Below are 25,256 nucleotides of genomic sequence, written 5' to 3' on the forward strand. Positions count from 1 at the left end.
TACTCTCAACTCTCTGCTAGAGACACATTGTAGCGTATCCCTACCGTCGTTCCGTCCTTCATGTTGGTGTATATGTTTTATGTTAGTGTTATATGTACATATACAGCCCAATCACCCCGACGCGTTGTAGTAGTATCTTCTTCCAAGCGGTCTCCATATCATCATCATGAGTTGGTGGAATATGGTAATATTAGTTGACTTTCCCCTACGACCGGGGCTCTGTTGGTTGCGTCGGCAACGAGGCGATAGTGTTGAGGTTCTGGAGTCGGTGGTGGAGATGGTGGTGAGAAATTCCTTCCTCCTCGCTATCCTCGGACATCCGATGATGGTCGTTACTGTTTCGTCTGCTAGGGTTGCGACTGGCCTGTCGGCTCTGACGTCGGCTTGCAGCCTGTGCGCTCGAGTAGTAAGAATTGTGTCGTGATGCCGACATGCGGTCACCAGGTCGCTTTTGCATGGTTTCTAGTGTCGGTGCGTTTGGTGCGGTTGTGGGTCGAGAGTGAGTTGTCGACGTCTGCGGTCGTGTGTCACCTCCCGCTGTCGACGGGCGATGGGAGTGGACGTGACTGAGAGCGTGACCGCCGAATTGGGCAGCCCCTTGAGCCAAACTCTGAGCGAAAGGCGAGCGCTTACGCAGCGTCGGACCCTTCCAGTAGATGACGTATACTGCAATAACCAAAACGAATGCGATACAGAAGAGGATTGTTGACGCGTACTGCAGGTTCAGACCCTTCTCAGCGCCGATGTTGGTATAGAAGGGAGTCGCCGGGAGGGTGAGAACACCGGCCAAGAAGTCACGTGCCCAACCGTTACCGCCAGTAGCTGAGGCAGAGTAAGGTCCGTACGCGCAGATCATGTAGTCAATTGTAGCCATGTAGATGGCGTAGTTGGCAATGCCGATTATGCACGTGCCGAACATAGAGCCAATCCAGTGTAGCGGCGGGCCACCGCTCGTCCAGGCGAAGATGATGAGACCGATAGGCAAGCACGGGACAAGCCAGAGCAGAAGAGAAAGACGGGACTCGTACTGGGCATGCTCGTCTTCGGGATGTTTTTCGCGACGCCTCTGATTTCGCTTGAAAGCCGGCAGGAAAAGAAGCCAACCGAATACATAACCGAGACCAATAGGGACAAAAGCGAGACCGATCTGCCAAGAGTTAAAGTTCCAGCGTTGATAAACTAGAGCGAATGATTGGATCTGCATGAATATGAGGGCGTCCGAGAAACCAGAGAGTAACGACAGCGTCAACACGATAGGCTCGGTTAGGAACATACGGAAGGGGCGAAGCCAAGTGAAAATGAGTTCCTTAAACGTGAATCGACTCCAGAAAGATTCTATCTCATCGGGGCCGTAAACGTTGGGATCCTCGCCACTCTCTCGACGCTTCTTGGCAATCTTGTTCAGCATGATTGTCGTGCGTGTCTCAGGTACCGTGAAAAGATGCAACAGTTGCACAGCTCCGCCGAATATCAGCTGGATCCAGGTACACCACCGCCACGCCTGGTGCGGGGGAAGGGTCTCTACGAAACCACCTACGATGGGTCCGAGAATAGATCCGCCGACGGAAGAGAAGACACTATAAACGAATCGAAGTCAGTATGCATATCATCTTCATCGGCCCGCCGTATTGAATTAGAGGTTCTAAGAGGAACGCTATCTAATATTCCAGAGATCGAACGGATGGGGAACTTACATATAAGCCACGGCATATTGTTGCCTGTCGCTTTCGAACATATCGGCCACCATACCGAGTGTCACACTTCCTCCAGCGGTAGAAAGACCTCCGAGGGCTCTCCCGGCTAGCAGGCAGCCGAAATTGGGAGCAAGAGCGACCGGTAGGGTGAAAATATTGACGAGAAACATAGAAGCCTGTAGGATAGGCTTCCGACCAAACTCTTCAGACCAAGGAGCCCATAACTCACAGCCAAAAGCGTAGGTGATGAGGAAGATGGCTGCACCAAGACGGGCGGCTTGCTTGCTAACGTTGAATTCCTCTGAGATTCCTTCAAGGCCATTCGAGTATAAAGAGGTATTAAAGTTCATCGAAGTCTGGACGAGGAAGATGACGGTGAGAATCCACCACTTCTTCCACCAAGAGAAGGCAAAGCCGAGTTCACTCTCGCAGTCTTCTTCCTTTAATTCTCGCTTTCCGGTTTCTGTCTTAATCTTCTCCTTCTCGGCAACCTTTTCGGCGAGAGTCTGGTCGACGGTCGGGCCCACAACCGTGCGACCACCGTTGACGTGACCAACAGTCTCCTCAGAGCTGTAGGTCGGACGCTCGTTGTTAGGCCCGAACGTGGCGGGCCATTCTTTCGAGGCGCCCTCCATAGCTGCTTGATGGACAGAGACACGCCGCAGCAGACGAGTATTTAACCGAGGAGTAAGGCGTTAAACCACAGAGCTAGAGGTATGTCCCCGCAATGAGAAACACTCTACCGGGACCACCAAGACCCGGCAGCAAAGGAGGAAAGGGAGGAGGGATACAATAAACAAAATTAGATCGGGGAGACGTATGGTATGGAGGAGAGGAGGTATGATGTGGGTGGCTTAAGCGGCAGAGTTTGGCCCCGAGACAAAAGGCTGAAGATAAACAAGACGTTCGAATAACGCGCACGCCGGTCTGGGGATAGTCTCCAGTATATATACACGAGGAGACTGCGTGGTCATGGGCATGTGCGTGGGCGTAGGCGTGGAGATTATTAAAGGGCAATAACAAATAGCCAAGATACATATGAGGTATGAGGTATAAGGTATAAGGTATACAACCTAAAAAGAGACTAAGCGACTAAAGGATTAGAGAAGGCGAGACTGATAGAGCCAGGACCTGGCATGAGAGCGACGGAAACCGCAAACAAAAGTGGGAAGTCATCAAGGATCTCGGAGGCCAATCCAGTAACAATGAGGCAGTAGCAGTCAGCTTCTTTGCTTGTATCATACCTGCTACCTTACTTATTACTTCCTTGTAGTCGGTCAGTCCACACTTGCGGATGCTGATGTTCGTTAGATATGTGGTGACATGGGTAATGGGTAATGTACCTAATACTTGAAAAATGTATACTTGACTCTGTCATCTACACGCACGTACATGATGTAGTTGATGTATCGCGGTACATGCACGTAGTACATGTATCTAGCCGACGACAATGGACGTATCTCGGGGTCGTTTATCTTGCTATATTGTAGTTTGCATAGCAGTGGCGAGCAACAAACATAAAGGAATATGTACATAATAAAAATAGTACTATGTAGAAAGGTCGTCGGCGCTACTTCATCGACTACCGCATTTAGAGCTGGAACTACTGGACCCTGCACGTTCCTCTCCCGTAGACGATGTTACCAGGACTACGCCATGAATCAGGACAGGGATAAGACAATTCGAGAGCAGCGAATTGGTCGAAATGGCGGAACTCGCATACAATTCGCGGCGGGCAATCGGGTGGAAGGGGAAATTTGGAATTGGGCTTCTAACAAAGAAAATAGGCAGCTCGAGAGTGACTTTAACCCTTCGACCCGCGTTCATAGGTATGACGACAGCATTCGGCTGCAGGGTCTGCAGGTTGGGCTGCTCAATGTTTCCTTCGTCTGGCAGGCCGATGGCCTGCTTTCAACCGAGGGAAATCGGGACAAATCCGACAAGACGAGATGTCCATTACGCTGGTAAGGTACGTTGGATATGTTGGATTGGAAGTGTTGGATTGGATACGTTGGATGAGGAGAGCTGGCAAATCCGGGGCTCCCCCTTGGGGTCAACCGGATGTAGGATTCATGTCAGACGACCCCATGTCTATGCAGCCCGAGGCACACGCCTCTTGTGATTTTCGACATCTTTTTTTTCTGGGGAATGCGGGAAATAATTCATGTTTTATTCATTCCCCCCTTTGATTGTTTGGTTCTTTTTGTGGAAAAGCAGTTGGGGAAAAATGGGGGGGATGGGGAAGGAAATGGGGGACACAGGGACGAGAAGCCAAAAAACTGTAAGTTTGGTACACAGAAGAATCAGCTGCACGTGTACCTCCTACATAATGTACATAACAATGTACGTATCCTATTCCGAATTATGTACGTCCCATATAATTGATGTATCTTTCCCTCTTAAGGTATTTCCTTCGCAAGTATTATGTACCTTCTTACTATCAATCTTACTATCAATCTTACCCTCCATCACGCATTTTTAAAATGTACGCATTTACGCATACAGCTTTACCGAAGCGGGCACAAAGAAACTCGAAATCGCAGATGACCGAGACTAGACAATAGGAACTCGCAAACAAAGTGAGAATGACGGAGTCAGCCATGAGCCTCACCAACGAGATTACCATCTGATGTCATGGGAGGGGAGTACTCAATATGGGGAGTCCTTGGGGGGAAACTTGGGGAGTCGTACGGGGAGTCCCATCACCGCTTCTCGCTTGATACCCTAACGTAGCTTGCGTAGCTACTGGGACTTCTCGCCTATTTACCTGCTGCTACCTAGCTGCTACCTGGCTACGCAGCCTGTCCACGGTAGCTTCGGCCTGTCTGGTCTGGCCTGCCTGGCCTGTCGACTACCGCGCATAGGCCCATTAAAATCCATCAAACCCCATAAAATCCCACGAGAGCCCATAAAAAGGTCAGATGGTTGGGTTGCACCGGTTGCACACGACTCCACGAAAAAACACCGCAGAATTCCGCGATCCCGTCTTGACTTGCGTGCCTATGTAAAGGGCATACATGGCGACACGACCCTCCGCAAAAAGGAGGGCGCCATTGGACCTCGCTACTATATTTCGGTAACCAATTCGAACGCGAGAGACTTCTTCTAGTTGCGTACATGGAAAACGACACGTTTGCTACCCAACAGCAAACTGCCGACTTATTACGTGGGGTTAGGCCTGTTCGATCACATTTCCTATTTCTTGACCTCCCGACCTCCCGGCCTTGTTTCTGCTTAGATAAGTTAAGAGGTACCTAACATAGTACTCTGGTAATCCTATGTAGGGCTAGGTGTGGACCGAGGCGAGGAGCGGCGGAGCTGAAGTCACGAGAACCCACACCGTCACCTGCCCTTGAAAATTTCACCCGGCATTGATAGGGCGTAGAAAATCAATGGTCAAAAAGGCACGAAATACGCTTTTTTCAAGACGCCAACAAGAGCGACAATGATATGGACGGTTGAAAAGAAACTTGCGGCGAAAAGACAAGCCTCGGAATAGCGGCGCTAAGCTTCTTTACAACTTAGTACCTGTCAACCATTGCCATATACGTCATCACGAACAGGCATAAATTGTCTAGCTTGCCGTGAATGGCGAGGGTTTAGGGGCTAGTCTTCTTTCCTGGACCTTGCGCTTGCTTGATTCCTAACCGTATTTAAGTCTAGTAAGTCTAGGCAAACGCCACATCGGTGCTTCTGCGCGTATTCACTCCCTCTGCCGACGCGGCGGCTTTGCTGTTTCTCTTTGAAAAGTCGCCGCAACATGGATCATGACCTTGGCACGCGCGGAATCGGGAGCTAGAGTTAGCGGAGTTAGTTCGACGACGAAATCGAGAAACCTTGGCGTGACCGTGACCTCACCGAATGGCCTACCAACTTGAGCCGACTTCGTTGGAATTACTCAAGCTGTCAAGTCAAGCTTTTTGTCTTTTTTCGTGCTATTTAGGATTCCGATCCTTGTAGCTATGATAGCGTCTCCTCGTCATTATCCATTGTTTTATGACAACCCCTATCCGACCCCCCGTAATTTCTTCAGAATTTCAATTTCAATGTAGCATTTGTGAAGAAATCGCTCAATCCTAAAAAATGACTAAAATCGATGAACGACGTTTCCCCTTACATAGTATTGCAAACGACTATCGTTGCCTTATAAGCACGTCGGTCATTTATTAGACGCTATCAAGGCTACATAGTCCGCATGTCCGCCCCCTGCTCTTCGGTCCGGGATACTATGTTCGTTCCGCCAATCCTTACGCCAACCAGTGAACAATCGAACAATCGAAATACCCAGTCGAGCCTAGTCGACCTTTTACGCATGTAATCCGTACCTCGACATGCTTCGCGACGAGCTATCCTACGCTGGGTAACCCGTTCTAATTTCTCACATGCTTGGAAATAGTTCGGCATTTAGAACATTAACAAAGCTTCAAGTTTTCTTTGAGTTTCTTCCTTCGTTGTTTCGCAGTCACTAGACTTTAAAACCACAAACCAAATTCTACTCCATGAACACCAACACTAGGATTCATAAGATTCCAGTCGGGTGACGATAAGCATTCTGAGACGCCATCGGCGGAAATCATTATAAGGTTGAAAAAATAATAAAAGGCTGCCTTGCGGAGACGGCAAAGAGCGGACTCGTCCTTACGTACCTTCTCTAGACCCCGACAGTTAATGGGGATAACTACATCACAGTTTGTGATGATCCATTTTCGATATCAACCTTCCGGGCTGGACCAATTCTGAGACACTTCCCGTCTGCGTTCAGTCAACACCAGCTAGAAGAGCGGATACCCATATCTTTCGCTACCGGAATATTTAGTAATTAGAATGCGGAGTTGATCCGAATAGGAGCCTACATAATAGCGGTTAGCCGTGATGATTTCTTCCGCATGCCACAACCTAGCTTTTAAGCGAAGCGCGGAGAGTCTAGTAGGAGCCGCAACTAGACCTTAACTTTTGCCCACGTAACGTAACTTCGCCCAGGCTTGTCAGGTTACCCGCTGCATTAGTTTAGACGCTAAATGAATGGACCATGAAATAACAGCCCTTAACAAGTTTCAACTTCTTAGAAACCATCGTATTGATAGAGTTGCCACCAATAAATCGATACATACTGGTAAATAATAATGAACCTATAGTCTGAGCGACAAAAGTCGACAGCGCATAGGGGTACGATAATAAGCTCTGCTGGTTAGAGTAGCGTAGTACCGGCTACGAATAATATCCAGACTGGTACAGATACCTACGAGGAGATAGTCGAATTAAACGTATCCGTAAATGTAAGAACTTGACGGCTGAGAAAAGGTTAGTAAATGGAGCGACAAGCGAATGAATTATTTCATTTACCAGTCCCTTGTACCGGTATAGAATATGACTATCAGAGTCTGTGGGTCTTCCGTAGAAAAGTATTTCTCATAATGTTGCACCAAATCTCCTCGATCCGTAGCATTGGAAGGCGATGGCTCTTCCAACCGCTCGGAATCGGTTGACATCACTGGATCTAAAGTTTTTTTTTCTTTAGCTCGTGGGTTGACTGTGATCCCCTTAAGGAAGCTATGTAACTTCGAGCCTGGACCGAGCCCCCTCACCCACTCTCGGTTGAGACGAATACATGCAAGACATGCATGGCTATCTACGCCCTCCAACCGGCAATCTAAATGGGACAGACTTCGGATTAGTCCAGAACTCGTAGCTTGCAGTTGGTACGTGTGCTTGCGCAGTATGCAAGAGGCGAACGTTAGACAAGGACGAGCCTGCATATAAATGCGGCCGCCATAGGGCGGGCAAGATGTGCTGACGCCCACACCCCCTCCCCCCCAACGAGACAAAAGTCGAAGTCGAATACTAAAGCAAGAAGCAAGATCTATCAGGCACAATCGTTGCTACACAGTCAGATGTCAGATTCAGATTTGTGGGAAATCTTGACCAGTGCTGCCCGTAGGTTGCTATGCTTGGCTGGGGTAATACCGGCCAAAATACTTCCGCCCGCGATAAATCACTTTCAAGATTATTCCATATACCACGGTTACACGTAAGTCGCGACCTCCTTGAACATATAAAGACGGACAGTAATATAGGCTCGATGAATAAAATTTTGTTGAAATATGTTATGAATAAGACGGCCTGAGAATCGAACCGCGGTGAACATCAATTATAGATTTTTCTATATCACGAGTAGCTTATCGGGCATCCAAACAGGTTGCACCATAATGAGTAAGCTGACTTGGCGAACGACGACAATATTCAATATCGTAGCGAAGCTGTACAAGATATCGGGTTCAGCCCGGTAACCAAGGACTGCCGGGAGTGGCCGTGGCTTTTATTTGGGGGCGCGACGGTGTGTAATACTAATGGTACAGTAACTATGCGGCCGTGCTACAGCTTCTCGTACTGCATCGACGACATTCTTAATCAACCTAATCAGATCGAGAGCAGATTTCTAAATCAATATTAAATCCAGTCGTACTCGACAATCACTCGCTCTTACGGTTAAAATCAGGGTCTCCACGGCAATTCAACAGCCCCCAAATCCCTTGTCATAGCTAGTCTCAATTATCAGAGCCCTATATGTACCTCTTACCACTCCGCTTACAATCCTTTACGGTTGAGTTAGGTAGATACGCAATCTGAACCGACAAATAATATTCGCAACGCTGAGCATTGTCGACAATAGCCTCTGTATGTAGACAAAGTGCTGTGATAGTTTTATAAACACGCATTCTGAAGAAAAATGATCTTGCTCCTGAGAGGATTGAGGTTTAGACAGTAGGGGGGAAGACGGCAAGCCAGAATGTCGAATATACGATTCGCAAGCCTTAGCACATATGCATCGTTCCATCTCAAACCGTAGCACTCATGCTGTAACACAAGACGTGTAATAAGGCCGCATTCGAGGCCATTTGCAATTTATAATATCCAACTCCAAATATCCTAGTTAGAGGTCTTACAGAACAACCAGCTTCCCATGCAAAAAAGATCCTAGTATACTTGCTCCGAATAGACGCTAGCCCTGCAGTCAAGCAAGGATGGCGGCACGGATGATCTTCAACGCTCTAACCTAGATCCTTTTGAATCCTTCCCGAACAATCACTTATGCAAGTTCCAATTTAGCGATTCAAGATTGGGCAGCCCGTAACTCGTATCGTTTCGGAGGTCTATTCCATGCGTGTGGACTGGTTCCCGCAACTCCATTCGGACCTGTCCACCGGCCTTGCATATCTGATTATGTAGGTAAGTAGGTACGTCGTCGTCGCTGAGAGGTTGATGGTTTCGACGGTAGCGACGTACCATGATTAATTGGCCGATTTCAGCTGTCTGCATAGCGGGCGAACACTGGTGGCAGACAAGGTTCGAGATGAGATCTCGTGATCGATAGAAAATTATAGTTTGCTATTCGACTAGGGTTTGAGTCGTCATGGATTCCGATGTCTTACCTAGGTCGGGAATCACGGCGCATATTGTTGCCGCAATGGGCTGACAGCGACAGGAACGTAAGAAATCAGTAATGCAGCTAATTCTATATCATCCGGGACCGAATGAATCGGCAGAACCCTAAATGTGCACCAAGCGAGAGGAAATGAGAGACTTAAACTACAAGTCTCTTTCGAGTGCTTATGACCGGCGTCCGCGCAGAGGAAATGAAAAGAATTGCTTCTCATCGATTCGCTAATGTCATACTAATATTTTCAAATAGCTTCCTAGAATATCCGAGCAGCGCTGGATTGCCAACTATCAAAGTATACGTCTTTGACGTCTTGGTCGTCGGTAGTAGTTTGTGTCTTCGTGGGCTTGAGATCCCCCCCTCTTTCAGCGTCCTTCTCAATAGGCTCGCGAACCGCGTTGTCTTCAACTATACACTCTGGCTGACGTAGAGTAGGTAACGACGCAGCGCGAGGTGGTTTCTTGCTCACGTGCCAGTTTTGATTCGCACCGGTGCACTCTGGGATAGAATCCTCGGGCACTTCAACTAGACCACCGTTGGGTCCGGGGACAAAATGGCGGGCAGGAAGGATCTCAACCTCGTATACAGGCTGGATTCGATGATATACGTCATGATTATGGATCTCGCGGTATATCTGTTCTTCTAGAATCTCGTGCACCTGAGGGCGAATGGTTTCGTGCGTAACCGCTGGCGGATATATTTAGCTAACTAGATTTTCCAGAGTTATTACAGCGGGCCGGACTCACCTGGTGCATAAGTAATAGTCTCGTCGGTATCTACGGTATCCCTGAGGTCTATGACGGTCTTCTCACCCCCTGCACCACTACGTTCTCCTGGTCGAGTAGCGTTATCCTCCTTGTGAAGTATCTCTACGGGACGGTCCGGCTCCCTCATAGATGGAGCTAACTGTCTGTCTTTACTATGTTGTATTTCTGTTGACGACTTTTTTGGTTGCTCTTCCGTGCTGGCTAGTTTATCAGAGTAAAAATGCCCAGGCATATCTTTCCTAGTCACATCTTTCCTATGATTCTTTACCAACATGTTTCTCTGACGCTCCGAGATCTTCCCAATCGACGTTCCTAGGTTTGGCTGTACTGCGACGAGACTAATTGTATTTGTATTTGCCTCATGTTGAGAATTGGGACTCTTGTGTTCGACTGTTCCATGTTCCACTGGGCTCTCATTGCCCTTTGATAAATTAAGACCTGTAATATGTCGATCCTCTTTCGTAGTCGAATGACGACCATTAGATCCGAGGCTTCGTCGGGCGTCCGATAGCCTCGCCGTATTCCTCTCAGGGGGGACCGGACTTTTCTCATCGTAACTTCGTCTCCTTATCAGAGCTTTAAGTCGACGCATAGTACGAATAATAGATTCGTGGGTAGAATTAATCAAATAAAAGCCCTGGTACCTCCTTGGCTAATATTGGTTGGCTTGATAGTTGCTTATTCCGCCAAAAGGAAAGAGCAATTATTTTCCTAGAGCCCATCTAGGTGCTGCCGTAAGTTTGTATTAAAGATTCGTGAAATATCTATGAAAGCCCGTGTTTGGTAGGCTAGAAGGAAGTATGTGGATCATAACATTATCTCTAAATCCGTCACGACAAGTGGGTAATTTGTAGGTTTAAACGTCACCATGTAAGTAGCGGTCTATGGGCGTCATACCGTGTTACTACAATTTTGGAACGACAGCTGACTGGCATAGGAAGTTTAGACGGAAATCCTTTAAATTCAGCACTTATGTCTTCAAGCTCCCCTTAAAAGTCGCCGCAAAGCCTCATCTAATAAAGGCTATGCGACAGGATTTGGATTTCAGGATGGTTCAGGCTAAGATCAATTACGACATGACCGAGTCAATCGAAGCATTTCTTAGACTATGATTCGTGAGAACCAAGGAATTTGACTCTCACTTAGGTCGAGACGGCAACGTTCTAGTTCTAAGTAAACTTGTCGATAGTCACTAGCCGAAGAAAAGATAGCACTGCATCCGGATATGCTTAGAATACAACACGTCATTATTGCCGACAGATTAGCAACCGGTCAAGCTACTATCCTCTACCCCCTCTTGCCATAATCATATGGCGTGTAGTATTAGATCCTTGACGTACATTCCTCCACTTCGTAGAATCCACCCACCCCGTCTGAAACAGCTGCGTTGACGTGATTGGATACTCCGGCAGATAATGGCCTAATTCAGTAACTCTCAACTAAGGACAAATATTGACGGCGATTCTGGAATCTAGCTTGTTGTCTATTACGTCGATCATTTATCTATCTCATTATATATAAACCTTTCTTTCCAGCAATGTTATTTCGATAAATTATACTTCATCAAACATCTTCCATCTCTACTCAACACCCAACATAACACTATTCAATATGAACAAGACTAAGGAAGCAATTCGTGATTTTATCGGTAAATCTGGTCACCATGATACTACCGTACACGAATCGGTTGAGCCAGCCGTGAAGAAGGAGACCATTAAGCCAAGGGAACACGAAGAGGTCAATACCGCTGTGAATAAGGAAATCCACCAAGATCATTATCATCGTACTGTACAGCCAGTTCATGATCAAGAAGTTCTCCCCGAGCAGCACCAGCATAAAGTCGGGGCGGTCCAACATCGAGACTATGATCACAGGGACCACGACACCACAAAGAAGGCATTGGCCGCCGAGAATGAAAAGTTTAGAGACGAACAAGTCATCCATGATACCAAACACACACAAAGTCATGCCCCTACAGTTCAGGGAGAGCATGTTCACCAGTAGGTTCTCTCAACCGAGCAGTTGACTTGTAGCAAAAAGCTAACACCTTAAAAGTCATGTCCACGAGACAGTACAGCCTGTGCTTCACAAAGAAACCATTCAGCCCAGCGTAGTCCACACCACGGTGCCAATTCACGAGACTCACCACAACCCTGCTCAGCACCACTCTACAACCTCTTTGCCTCCGGTCAGCGCAGAAGAATACCGGCAGCGTGGAGGCGCGTTAGCTGGGGAAAAGGAGCGCTTTGATGCTTTCGAAGGCGAGCCGAAGACCATTAGAGGAACTCTCGAGACTATGCACGAGAAGGGTACCGGTCTCAAAAACCCCCCTGATGGGGTTTTTCATGGAGATTTTGACCCCTTGGATGGAGGCCGAGACCACCAAGTATCTGGCGGGTCAAAGAATGGTCGGGCTTCTGCCACAACTTCGGGTGCAGGTGTAAATCAAGGCATGACCAGCCAGTCTTCTGTTCAGAGGGAATATCGCGACACTGCCAGGGGAACATCGGGTAATCTGGAGACAGAGCGCCACTCCAACGCTTCCAGAACCGCGGGAACTACAGGGACTACGGGTGCTACAGGAACTACGGGCACGAAAGAGCACCCGAGCCTTTTGGACAAGTTGAATCCCATGACAGATTCGAACGGGGATGGAAAGGCTGGATTTATGAAATGATAGTAACGAATTGGAGATTGATCAGTAACTAAGGGGCACCTAAGTGTGGAGATTGGTTTATCTCGAAGTAAAGGACGTTTAATATTAACTCAATAAATACAATGATAATCGCAGCGAACTACTTTAACTTGAGGTACTCCGCGGTCTAACCAAATTGCAATAGTGATCAAAGAGTGTCATTAATTATATTGTATTAATTGACAGTTAAAAGTTGGAATTGAAAACTAAGGTAGAAAATACATCCGATTTGATTGATATAGTATACCTATTGTTGAAGAGAATCTAATGAAGGTGACAACTCCGAATACATATATCTTGGATTAAATCTTTGTACGAAGTATAACGCGTATATATGTCATAAATCTAAAGTCTTTAAAGTTGTGCAAAAGCCTTATACTATAATTTTAAGTAAAGACACCGGTATAGTGAACTTAAGAAAAACCACAAAGAGAAAATAGTTGAGATTTAAAAATTCGGTTGAATATATCAAAACGGACTCAACATGGTAATCCCGATTATGATAGGATGGATGGATGTAAGTCACAGATAGTTAATTCCGAACCCAGGCTGGATTGCACACCTTAGGCCATAAGGAACCTAAGAGTACCTAACATATAGTTATGTCAATGCCATGCTGTCTATGTCCATTTTTAACGGCCACGATCTTTTAATGAATTCAAGTTTTTTTTCTCATCCCCGACACTATGGGTACGCCGCGCCTCTGTCAAGCAAGTCGGTTTTTGGTCTTTAGGGCCGTGCGAGATGCTCGATTCGTTTAAGCACCAAGTACTTGTGCTGTCCACACAAGTTCGTCGCACCCTAACGGGTACGGTGCACCATTAGTACACAACCGATAAAATAAAAAAAACGGATGAAAATTTGTCCGACTTAGCATATATGCTATATTTACAGCGTTTATATACGTTAAAGCCCATTATAAATACAGGGCATTACAATGATACATACGTTAAAATTATAGCGTTTTAAAAAAAAAAATTCCGAAGTTAAAATAAAATTTATTAAATTTATTAAGTCCATTATAATTATAATAAATTTAACGTATATAACCATTATAATTATAATAAATTTAATAGATTTAACTTTATTATAAAAATTTTCTTTTAAAATATTTAAATATTTATTTATTTAATAAGGTAAAGGTAATACATATTAAATAAATAATAATAATGATTATATATATTAAGTTTATTATAATTACAATGGATTTAATAATATTTTTAAAAGTTAAATTAAAGTTTTTATAATAATTATTTACAATTAATAAAATATTAACCAATTAAAATTTTATATATAAATAATTAAATAATAATAATATATAAATATATTTTTTTAATATTTTATATGTTAATTTTTAACTTTAATAATAGTTTCGATTTAATTAAATATTAAATTTATTAAATTATTTATTATATTTTAAAAAACGTTAATTTAATACTTTTTAATAACTTTAATTAATTTAATTAAAACTTTATTAATTTTTAAAAAAACTTTTAATTTAAAATATTACTTATTAATTTTTTATTTTAATTAAACTTATAAATTTTTAATAAAATTTAAATTAAAATTATAAAAAAGCCATTTTAAAACGGGGAATTTAAAGTTTTTAAATTAATCTTTTAATAATTATAAAATATAAATAAACATATTATTATATATAAAAATAATATTAAATTTTAATAATTATAATAAGTTATTTTTAAAAATATTTTAATAAATAATAAACATAATATTATTTTTAAATGTTTTAAAATCCCCGTTAAAAATTATAATATTATTTTTTATTTTATAACAAATTATACTTTAAAACATTTTAAAATATTAAGTTTTTTATAATCAATTTATATATATTTTAAATTTATAATTAATAAATTTAATTTAAAAAAAACGGTTAAAAATTAATTATATAATTAATTATTAAAGTTATAAAATATTTAAAAAAAATTAATTTATTTTTAAATTTAAAAATTTACTTTTAATATAAATTTTAATTACGTTTAATTATAATTTTATTTATAAATAAAATCTATTATTAATAATTAAATGGTTTATTACAATTTTCGTAAATTTATTTATATTTAATTTTAATATATTTTTTTAATAAATATAACTTTATTATAATAAAAGTATATAATATACCTTTATTAATTAAAAATTGATTAATAATCTTTAATAAATAAATTAAATAATATAAAAAAATTCTTAATAATATTAATTAATAATTGTTTTTTATTATATTTATTTATTATTTTTAAACAATTATAATTAAGCGGAAAAATATTTTAATTTTAATAAAAAAAGTATTTTTTAATTATACAGTAAATAAATATAAAAAATCCTTTAATTTTTATTACTTTTATAAATTTTTAACCTGTTTAAAATTATGCTTATATTTTATTTCTCGTATAAGATATTATATATTTTTTATAAATTTTTTAACTGTATTTTAAGATATAAACTATTATTTAAAAATAAAGTTATTTTAAATAATAAAGTTGGATTTTTTAAAAAAGGTTAAAAGTAAAGCTAGGTGTGCGGTTTTTTTATCCATTAATTATAATTATAAGGCCTTTAATGGGTACGTGCGCTATAATTATAGCGCTTACGCCAGCTAATCGGACGAATTTTCATCCGTTTTTTTGTTTTATCGGTTGTGTATTAATGTGCCACCGTATAACGGGTGCTACGCTTTAATTAAGGATTAACCTTATAATTAAAGATTGATTTAAAGTATTTCCGAATAGGAGCGTTTCCTATATACCTTAAAGGTATTTTCCAACTTTTATCCATTTTCACACTATTTTCATAATTCCTTTTCCTTTTTAAGATTTTAATAAACGTGAGAATAGTTTCTTATTTATTCCAACTTTTGTAACGCTACCCTCAATTCTATGGCTAACCCTTAATTAAAGCGCAGCACCCGATAGGATGCGACAGACAAGTTTACGTAGCCAGCGCAGGTAACCTCAAAAACCATTTCCTTCGATTTAATTAGTTTAAACTAATCATCTATGCAATTCTTAAGTAGTATGTGTCACGAGGTGGAACCAAGCAGTAGGGAAACAACTTCGTTGTTCCGCAATGAACTCTAGATGGAACATCTAGAATCCTGACAGTATGCGGGGTTTACCGCTATTGAGTGGAGACTGATGTCTTGAAAGGAATCAAGAGTCATGTGCTATGTACAATAATATATATCGCTGTCGTATAAAGGGAACCTGGATAATATGTGTATTAAATACCTTAAGGAAACTGCAAAGGTTATATAACTTGGGTAATTATAACAGGTACCTAGTTAACCAGGGGATCGATAGCTAAGGAAAGTTACAATGGTCGGAATAGTGAGGTGAAAAATTGTAAAGGACTGTTACGATATGAATCGTACGTGATGAAGTACGCAGGATGACGCTACGATCCGAATAAGGAGTCTACATGTAGGGCGACATCGTGACCGACAGGGTCATATCGAGAAAAAAAAGAAGGGGGAACTACCATTCGCATATTTCATGGCAAACGCAATAGTTACCTCCGGGACGTGACGATTAATAACGCAGCCTGTTGCCTATTTGATTTATGGTTAAATAAGTCTCTGGCTACGACCATGCTATCGTCTCGCAGAGAAGGCTAATATATAACATACATAGCAAAATGTTGAACTAATGGACCCTGTCAATCGCTTGAAAGATATGAATTTATCACCGCCAGCCCAAGGTTTTCCTATCATCCAGACCAGCTTCGATGTACGACCAGACTGCGGCGAGGATAGCTACAGAGGAATGGGCTGCCTTCAAGGTTTCAAAGCTTTAATAACAGGTGGAGACTTGGGAGTTGGAAGATCAGTCGTCGTCGCATTTCTCCGCGAGGGAGCTAATGTAGCTATCAACTATCTCCCAAAAGAAGAACCTGACGTGGACGACCTTGCTGATTTCATGAGCGACGAAGGATTATCATTCAAGCGCATTCCCGAAGACTTACTAAACGAGACTTTCTGTACGGAGTTGGTACACGAGGCGGCGAATCGCCTTGGAGGGATTGATATTATGGCTCAAAATGCGGCGTAAGCTAATGAGCTAATCCCAGGGCATATTAGGTTGACTAACTGGCCACTAGATACTCTGAGATCCTCTTAGGCTTGAAATTGCAACCTATAACGAATCAGTCCACCGAACAACTCGAGCAGATCTACCGCACTAACGTCTTCGCGACATTTTTCCTAACCCGCGCGGCCGTGCCTCTGCTACCCCGAGGTGGTAGCACAGTCTTCACCACTTCTGAGATCGTCAACTCACCAGACAGCAACGCGGTGGACTATGGCTCAAGCAAGGCTGCTATTAGTTATATGATCTGTAGCCTCTCAGTGTAACTCGCCCCTCGGGGAATCAGGGTAAACGGCTTTGCCCCAGCCCTTATCTATATCCCTTTCTTGGCCAGTGTCGACTTTACGGCGGAGGCAATCTCCCAGATTGCCGCATCATGTCCATATGGTCGTATAGAGTAGCCGGGTGAGTTGGTCCCGATATACGTCAATCTGGCCGACCCTTTGGAGACATATACGGGCGGAAATATCCGGTCGACTAGTGGTGGTGCTCCTGGATCTGTCTAAAAATTAACTGGATGGTTAACCTCATAGCGTCTCAAGAGGGCCTTGCGCTGTTGGATACATGATTAAAGAAATATTTATGTACGGAATATTATAACAATTAATATGAATAGTTACTAGGCACCCTAACCCTAACTGCCACCCGTCTCGCGTCGTGTTTCAATCTCAGGCTTTTGTTCTACACATCGGCTTACCCTTTCTCCATAGGCGCATCAACTGGCATTGGGGGGGGGGCATACAGGCCATACAGATCAATGCGATCGGGACGCTCTGGGAGATCTGCGCTGCGATTTTATGTTTTTTCAAAGATGTTCTCGACTGGCGCGCGAACGTGTATTTTGTCGCCGGCTTCAGGCGTCTGTCAATTCTTAGGTCGTAGAGATAGATGGAGGGTGTCGTGGTTTGGTTTAGGATCTAAAATGGGCTTGACTCATATGGCAGTTAATGGCTGCTAACGAGTTGCTCCGAATAAGACCTATACGAGACCTTGAAGTATTAGGTGAAAAGAAGCGAATGAAAGTTAGAAAAGGAGAGTCAAATGCACTCAGTAGGTAGGCTTTAGTCACTATAATACTATGCCGCCGAGGCGTATCAACCTGGAAATAGGTAACAACATGAGTTAAGATCTAATTTTCTTGCAATAAAGGAGATTTAATATTTCTGGTCATGATTGAGCACGAAGACCATTGATTAGAATGATCACTTTCGACAACTCTTCGGATATTAGCTGAAGCTTTATAAATTATACCCAGCTACCCACCCCATTTTCATGGGGATCCTTTTCGACTATTATGAAAAAAGAAGTTGTGGGAGCCTTATACGGTTTCATAAAGTAGAAAAGAAAAGAATCGAGGCGCGAAATGTGGCTGGTCCGGGTTGCAAGATCAAGACACCTATCGTTGACTGCGGGGAATTATCTAACCATGGGTAACAGACACCCAAGAGGTAGGTAGGTAGTGTATACGAGATGTCTACTACCATATAGAGAATACTCTATGGATATTTTCATATTAGAGGACGTATCGACTGCGTGCTTATTAGCATATGCCGAATAAAGGGGGCCTGGGACAACTGACAATGCAAGATTTTCCCTATCAGTCAGGTCCAATTGTCTCGCGTCGACTATCTCTTCCCGCCGCTCGCCGCTTTCGTCAATATGCTCAATGACTCCGACTTCTCTAATAGCCCCGCGTTTATCTAGCAAGTCTCTCCTTTTGTTCTCCTTAACCAAATACCATCGAAGGTAAAGGACGATAAACGTCGGAAGCACGCACGCGACCCATAGAATAACCCACCAAGTCACGATATACCTAGGCTTGTATTGTTCTTGGAACAGCTGAGGCGAGAGAATATTGCCTAAACCATACCCAACATGGTACAGAGCGATAACAGCGGTCTTCTTCGTATGTCCCGCCGAGCAGTTGGCCGCCCAGATCATAACCACGCTGTAGGGAATACCCCCTGTAGATCTAATCCATGTTGCCGACAGAAGACCCCAACGGTTGCTCCAAGGAAGAGTGATAAGAAGTATACTGGAGATAATGGGTGGTATATACGCAGCAGCAGAGAGCCACGCTCGACTGTTACGCGTCTTCGACAATATTAGGGCGGCAGCTCCAAGAGACACTAAAGAAGTAAGACCGGTAATGCAACCCAACAACGTGGTCTGTAGCGTGGTGAAGCCAAATGATTTGATGATAAGCGAGTACTGGTTGGTTAAACCGTTCGCCATTTCTTGGGACCACGCATGGAGGAAGAAGAGCCAGGTCTTGGGATCCTTCAGCGCTTCAACTAGCTGGTGGCGCTTGAAATGCTTTTGCTCAATCCCCGAATGGTTCGAAGCAATGCGGAGGATAGATTGTGCTCTTTCTTCGAGGGTCAGGAAGTGGGCAGACATCGGATTGTCCGGGAAGAAAAACCAGACGAAAACGCCGTATATAATAGTTAAGCCTCCTGTGACGACTGTAGGAAATATGTTAGACAGTTCGCGAGGCGACGGTGAGAGGCCTACCCATAAACCACTTCCAAGATGAAAAACTACCCGTATCTATCCACAAAACTCCGTATGACAGCAATCCTGAAGTTATAGGGCTTGAATTTCCCGCAGCCCACATTATGGGCATCAGAACTGCTTGCTCGTCGTATGTGAAGAACATCGATAGCGTCAATAAGAAGGCAGGCACAATACATGCCTCCGCTAGCCCAAGAAAGAAGCGAACGACAAAAAGAGACGCGAAACTATTACATGGAATATGTAGTAGCAAGATGGACCCCCTATTAGGGTTAGCAAGACGTCAACCGGCATGATTCATAATTAACTTACCAGACGACGAGATTTCCGGCCAGCCACTTTGCGACTGGGAATCGTTGCAGCGCCCAGTTTTGAGGCCATTCTGCTAGCAGGTAGCCAAAATAGAAGATTGATGACAACCAGTTGTACTGGCTCGAATTTAGATCCGCGTCCTCAAGAATCCCGAGGATAGACGAACTCCCGAGCTAATTTAGAGACAAGCAATGTCAGATTCGCAGACTTGCATGCTAACAGAAGAAACAGTAAACCGGAATTCTTACTGTCTGCTTGTCAACGTACATCAGGTGATAACCGATGCAGAGGAACGATAATATCCATCGGACGCTCTTCTTACGGATTCGCTCAGCCTCTTCAGCAGTGGGAGGCTCAACCTTGACTTGCGAGAAGAGCTTGTAGCTTTCGTCGGCATACTTGTCAGGCAGTTTCGGGGTCTCGAAAACTACCTCAGCTGAGGACGTCTGCTCGACAGTCTTGGATGTCATGATATGCGGCTCAAACAACAAAATGAATACCAAAAGGCGACTAGATGGCACATGTCTAAGTGAGACTTACCTAGGCAAATATAAATCAAAACTTGTTAAGACACAACTTCAACTGCGTAGCATTCGTCAACCCCCACGCAAATGACGAATACATCCTTGCTAACGGGGAGTGCTTGATCGAGGTCCTATGGCAATAATTAATATACGTTAGTTAAGTCTGCTGCAAGAATTGCAATACGCTTGCATGGGTAGTTATCGGAGGTTTCCCGAAGCGGCGAGGCTATGAGGGGAATGCGGTTGCTGATTGATAAGATATCGCTTCGCAATACCAGTCCTGTCTTGCGCCATCTCGGATCCGTATAGTCGATCACGCAATGCCGACCCCGTCCCGACGTTCAAAGGTTAAGAAGCTGGCTCCGGCTGTACGACAACGTGCGGAAAATCATAATAATTCTATTTTTCCACATTTATTGTTGAGCCATGGCAGACGAATCGAAACTTCAGATCGCAATCATCGGCGCCGGCATTGCTGGTCTTGGTGCAGCTATCGGACTAAAGCATCACCCCGCCATTGATGTGCAGGTATACGAAAAAGCTACAGAACTTAGAGAGATAGGCGCGTCTATCGCTCTTGGACCTAATGGAATGAGAACTCTGGAACGACTAGGCGTCGACAACGCTCTGGATGGCGAAATTGCTTTCCGTAACAAGTCAAAGTATCCCATGATCTACCGGTGAGCTCGTCCGCCTTGGTTTTTGGAATTGGTGGCTAATGGTGGATTAGTCATTGGAAGACGAATGAGATAATATCAACTGATTCTCACGCTGGCGAAGTCGAGTACCGTCACTTGACCGCCCGTTTCCATCGGGCACATCTCCAGGAAGCGCTTGCTAAACACGTCGACCCGTCCAAGATTCATTTTTCCAAGGCTTTCGAATCCGTCAATTTTGACCAAGCCATTCGAAAGTTGGTAATCACGTTCGCGGATGAGACGACCGCTACGGCAGATATAATTCTAGGCGCAGATGGAATTCATTCAGCTGTTAGAACTTTCTTCGTCCCTACCTCCAGTACAGCTTGGACTGGTTGGGTAGCTTTTCGGTCCGTGTTTCCCTATTCTCATGTCGCCCACATCAAGGATCTTCCGGACGAGGCGAACCACTTCTGGGGACCGGATAGGACGTTCTTCATCTCAAAGCTCGGAAGAAACCTTTTCACCGTGGTTGGATCGTACCAGGCCGACCCCGACGCCCCCGATGCCCCTTACAAGGATTCGACCTGGAATTCGGATGGCGACGTGGACACATTGAGGAACTTTTATAAGGACTGGTCACCGCTTGTGCGACAGATTGTCGACGCGGTGCCTAGTACCAGGATTTATCCAAACGCGGCAGCACACCCACTCGAAACGTGGGTATTAGGTGGCGGGAAGGTTACCCTAGCCGGCGACGCCGCTCATGCCCACGGAGGCGCATTTGCAGCAGGCGGTAGCCTCGCCCTCGATGATGCGTGGGCGTTTGTATCGTCGATCTTGTACGTGTTCCCCGAGAACGCAACTAGAAAGCCCAACGACGCGGAAATACTCGAAGCCTTACGTATCTATGAGAAGACCCGAAAACCACACACAGATCGCGTAATGAGTGTTGTCCATCAGAATAATAAGAAAAAGGTGGCGCGATACTCGCAAGCTAGGGATCTGGAGACAGACGAGCAACTAAGGACCCAGATAAAGAACCGCGTAGACCCCAGTTGGATTCACGAACATGACGTTCAAGCCGCGTTTGTGCAAGCAGTTGCGGATGAAACCGCCGATCAAGTCTCGGCAGGGGAGCAGGCAAGATTGTGATTGCGTTCTTCTCTGAAGCCATATAGATAAATCACGATGAATTGCCACAACGTTATCTCATGAAAGCTTGTGAATATGTATGTAGCGCGTATTAAACGACAACGCGAAGTCTGCAGCCAAGACATATAGGAGGTACCTAGGTACCTACCTATAGATTCATTTCGTCAAGGTCTCGTCTGACATTTCAACATACATAGCGCTTTGACTCTTGGTTGGTCTGTACCGAGAACTCTAGTGTAAGCTTACAGCGTCCCCAGCTCTGGCGCGCGGATGGAACATCGATTCTCAAGATGGCGGTCCAGTTAATTATAAACAATTTATTGACTACATACATAGGTATTTACTATGTCTAAGAGGGGAGTGGCAAGAGGGACTTGATTCGCCGGTTCGTTATCGAAAAGGGGACATAGAGCTGCAGTGAGCAATTCGATCCCGATGCCCGAGTTTACAAGGGGTTATTGTGTCGAATTTTTTCCACGGCCCAAATAGGAAAAAAAAAACCCTCCGCCCAAATAGGACATGAGGGCACCCTTGCGGTGCGCCACAATAGCCCGAGTTTACGAACATCAAGTCATAAGTCGATTTATATACGTAGATCACGTGCCGCAGCTGCCGGGGGAAAGGCGGTGCCATTGATAATTACGCAAGGTCGATTATGTAAACTCGGGCTATTTTGCAGCCTCGGGGGTTGCTTCCTGTTACGGATGTTCCTCGACCACCACCACGACCAGAAACTTGCGCCGCATTTAACACCGCCTCTACTACGGATGTTTAACTAGGCTATATCTTTTCTTCGAGATATTAAGATTCACATTGGCATTAATTAGCAAGTCATAATTCTCTATCTCCAAAGATCCTTGCCCTGCGAGTTGATTAGTACTAACTGTGGTCTATATTCAAATGCTAGGAGGAGAATGGGAGAGCGTATAGTTGATGGGTATTTAAAAAAGCAGTTATCCTGTTAGCAAGTGAATGAGTGGATGTCGAATACGGTTGGTTGGACGTGAGGCCGTGGTAAAGGTTGCAAAAATGCTCGGCTAGAAATGCCACTCCGTCTGATCGACGAGCGCGAACTGGGCATTAATAGAACTAAAACCAGCACAGTCTGTCCTAATGTTACAGCTTTAGTCATATATTGCAGTATGCTACTTACTTATTAAAGGGACGTGTCTATCGTGATATTACTCCTGATGAAAGAGGCGGATCCTACGATCAAGATCCCTCACAACAGTATGTGTGTCGCAATGTAGGTTCGGCTTGAATGACGGGCGAAGCATTTTAATACTTGTTAAACATAAGTCGAGTTGCCCCCTTGCTGCGTAAATTTATTACCTTTCAATCATATGAATACGGGGATTCTACGTCTACGCAAAAGTCACACACGCCCAGTATCACACGGACAACACTTCCAAAAGGGTGTTGACCACAATACGAGATGGCCACACGCCAGTCAGCCGATTAAGATAACTACTACCAGAATCATTGGATGAGACCTATCACCAGAATATGCAGGTAGAATGTAAGATAATCAACATATGTTTTAATATAATGGTTAGGTCCCAAAATACGTACCATAGATTGTCTACAAATAGGTCTTGAGTCCTCCTCTACGAAGAAGGCAGAAACCAAGGACCTTCAGACCTTTGAAAATTATTAGTAAATTGAATATACGTCCCAAGCCCACACAGCCCTTATTATACCCAGGATCAGTTTATACCACGATATCGAGAAGAAGGTCTTGTCCAATTGCATACTGGAATTGAACTAGCTAAACCGCCACGATGAAAGTTTCTCCTAACCCCAACCTTCGGCTAAGAAACATACTCGAACAAGAAGATGTGGCTATTGCAACATTTATAACTCTCAAAGGAGTAAGAGCAGCACAGATAATCGCCCACACAGGCGTGGATGCAAGTATAATCCTATCAGGTAGAGGCCAGCTAATAACCTTTTATAGGCGGTGGTAATCGATTGCGAGCATGGTCTGTGACTAGGACGAACTCATGATAAGTTATTAATTATTAAGGGGATACCTGACCTAACATCAGATAGGTAATATCGACGATTCTAATATGCACGACATGGTTGCTGCCGTCTCTGGGTCTGGCGTCTCACCCGTCGTCCGCATACCAAGTCTAGATGGGACATTTATGAAGAGAGCTCTGGAGACTGGAGCCCAGTGAGTAATCCTTGAATGTTTCGTGTAATTACGCAATGAAAGGAGCTCACAGTCATGGGTAGCGGTATCATGGTACCTATGGTCAACACGGCTAAGGAGGCCGAGTTAGTTGTAAAACTAGCCAAGTTTCCTCCAATTGGCATACGGGGCCACGGTTCTTCTTTTGCTTGCCTGGAGCACGGGTTGAAGACGCCTTCGGAATACATTGCGAAGGCTAATCAAAATACCATTACGATGATCCAGATCGAGACAGCTTCGGCTGTGGAAAATGTTGACGAAATTGCTCGGGTAGAAGGCATTGGTAAGTAATAAAAGAGGCCCCTATTTATACGGATATTAATATACACGCAAAGATATCTTGTTCATCGGGCCAAATGATCTTTCCCTCTCCCTCCTTGGATACACGCCTGCGAATTTTACGGATACCGCCTTACTCGAGGCCATCAATAATGTCGTCGCGAGTGCGAAGAGATATGGGAAGAAAGTTGGTATACTGTCAATGGATGGAGAGGCAGCTAAAAAGGCGAAGGAAATGTTTGATCTGATTGTTATAAGTACGGATGTGAGGTCCTTGCAGGCATGGTATGGGAAAGAATTGAACATTGCTCGATCTTAGGGCGCTATGCCGGAAATTTCAAGGGCGTAAGGTAGTCCATAATAATATTGGGTTGTAACTCGTTATCATAACCACAGGGCCAGTTCGTCTACTATGCTACTCTATTCCTAGGAGGCCTCCTATCGATTAATTCCTTCATACGATCGTGGGGTATAGGATCCCAGGGGGTCAACCTGTCGCGTAGAATGTAAGGGTCGTACCTAAAAGTATGAGCGATATACTACGGAAAGGGTCAGACGCCCTACAATATCATCTTTCTATCGAAGGCCCCGATACTACCGAGAAGTTAATAGGCGTTCCACATGTCGATGAATGAACTTACTACTTCTTCGCCGCAAGCTGGCCGATCCTTCTACCGCCAACGATTCCAAAGGTCTTCCCTGTAAGTAACGTGGCTGAATAGAGACTTTTGGATTTCTGATTTAGCCTTTCCCCTCTTCTCATCTTCCTGAATGATTCTACAAGATTCTTTGAACAGGCACCTACGAGCGCTAAAGAAACTTTCGCGGTGCTCATAGCCTAAGCGGAGTAAGCAACTTCAATATGTATGTCTGTGGATAAGCTCATATATACTGATTCCCTAAAGGTTGCATAAAAGAATCCCTTTCTTCTTACATGCCTCTGCAT

General features: G+C 44.1%; 7 protein-coding genes across 7 annotated transcripts; 4 read left to right on the forward strand and 3 right to left on the reverse strand.

Annotated features, from left to right (window-relative positions):
- Positions 1–61: 61 nt before the first annotated feature.
- F4813DRAFT_257424 (multidrug transporter) lies at positions 62–2,775 on the reverse strand. Its single transcript, XM_049240217.1, has 2 exons — positions 1,695–2,775; positions 62–1,577 (listed from the first exon to the last, which is right to left on the reverse strand). Exons 1-2 carry the CDS (start codon positions 2,327–2,329, stop codon positions 206–208), a joined length of 2,007 nt encoding a protein of 668 aa, XP_049095396.1. The 5' UTR covers positions 2,330–2,775; the 3' UTR covers positions 62–205.
- Positions 2,776–9,199: 6,424 nt separating this feature from the next.
- Positions 9,200–10,637, reverse strand: F4813DRAFT_257564 (uncharacterized protein). Its single transcript, XM_049240218.1, has 2 exons — positions 9,879–10,637; positions 9,200–9,819 (listed from the first exon to the last, which is right to left on the reverse strand). Exons 1-2 carry the CDS (start codon positions 10,489–10,491, stop codon positions 9,389–9,391), a joined length of 1,044 nt encoding a protein of 347 aa, XP_049095397.1. The 5' UTR covers positions 10,492–10,637; the 3' UTR covers positions 9,200–9,388.
- An 827-nt stretch (positions 10,638–11,464) lies between these two features.
- Positions 11,465–12,691, forward strand: F4813DRAFT_374877 (uncharacterized protein). Its single transcript, XM_049244962.1, has 2 exons — positions 11,465–11,899; positions 11,955–12,691. The coding sequence occupies exons 1-2, from the start codon at positions 11,511–11,513 to the stop codon at positions 12,574–12,576; spliced, it is 1,011 nt and encodes a 336-aa protein (XP_049095398.1). The 5' UTR covers positions 11,465–11,510; the 3' UTR covers positions 12,577–12,691.
- A 3,232-nt stretch (positions 12,692–15,923) lies between these two features.
- On the forward strand, positions 15,924–17,197 carry F4813DRAFT_383316 (oxidoreductase; the record flags this gene model as incomplete). Its single annotated transcript, XM_049245926.1, has 4 exons — positions 15,924–15,926; positions 16,239–16,651; positions 16,705–16,951; positions 17,093–17,197. The coding sequence occupies 4 exons, from the start codon at positions 15,924–15,926 to the stop codon at positions 17,195–17,197; spliced, it is 768 nt and encodes a 255-aa protein (XP_049095399.1).
- Positions 17,198–18,204: 1,007 nt separating this feature from the next.
- Positions 18,205–20,109, reverse strand: F4813DRAFT_399954 (MFS general substrate transporter; the record flags this gene model as incomplete). Its single annotated transcript, XM_049248216.1, has 5 exons — positions 19,766–20,109; positions 19,518–19,690; positions 19,206–19,468; positions 18,271–19,156; positions 18,205–18,220 (listed from the first exon to the last, which is right to left on the reverse strand). The coding sequence occupies exons 1-5, from the start codon at positions 19,985–19,987 to the stop codon at positions 18,205–18,207; spliced, it is 1,560 nt and encodes a 519-aa protein (XP_049095400.1). The 5' UTR covers positions 19,988–20,109.
- Positions 20,110–20,227: 118 nt separating this feature from the next.
- Positions 20,228–22,029, forward strand: F4813DRAFT_257797 (FAD/NAD(P)-binding domain-containing protein). The gene is made up of 2 exons (XM_049240219.1): positions 20,228–20,721; positions 20,772–22,029. The coding sequence occupies exons 1-2, from the start codon at positions 20,468–20,470 to the stop codon at positions 21,832–21,834; spliced, it is 1,317 nt and encodes a 438-aa protein (XP_049095401.1). The 5' UTR covers positions 20,228–20,467; the 3' UTR covers positions 21,835–22,029.
- A 1,586-nt stretch (positions 22,030–23,615) lies between these two features.
- F4813DRAFT_393753 (Pyruvate/Phosphoenolpyruvate kinase-like domain-containing protein) lies at positions 23,616–24,629 on the forward strand (the record flags this gene model as incomplete). The annotated part of the gene is made up of 5 exons (XM_049247466.1): positions 23,616–23,705; positions 23,792–23,816; positions 23,887–24,013; positions 24,076–24,314; positions 24,367–24,629. 5 exons carry the CDS (start codon positions 23,616–23,618, stop codon positions 24,627–24,629), a joined length of 744 nt encoding a protein of 247 aa, XP_049095402.1.
- Between the last annotated feature and the right edge of the window lie 627 nt (positions 24,630–25,256).

This window comes from Daldinia decipiens, assembly GCF_022478715.1.
Source record: "Daldinia decipiens strain CBS 113046 unplaced genomic scaffold F4813scaffold_48, whole genome shotgun sequence".
Classification (NCBI taxonomy): Eukaryota; Fungi; Ascomycota; class Sordariomycetes; order Xylariales; family Hypoxylaceae; genus Daldinia; species Daldinia decipiens.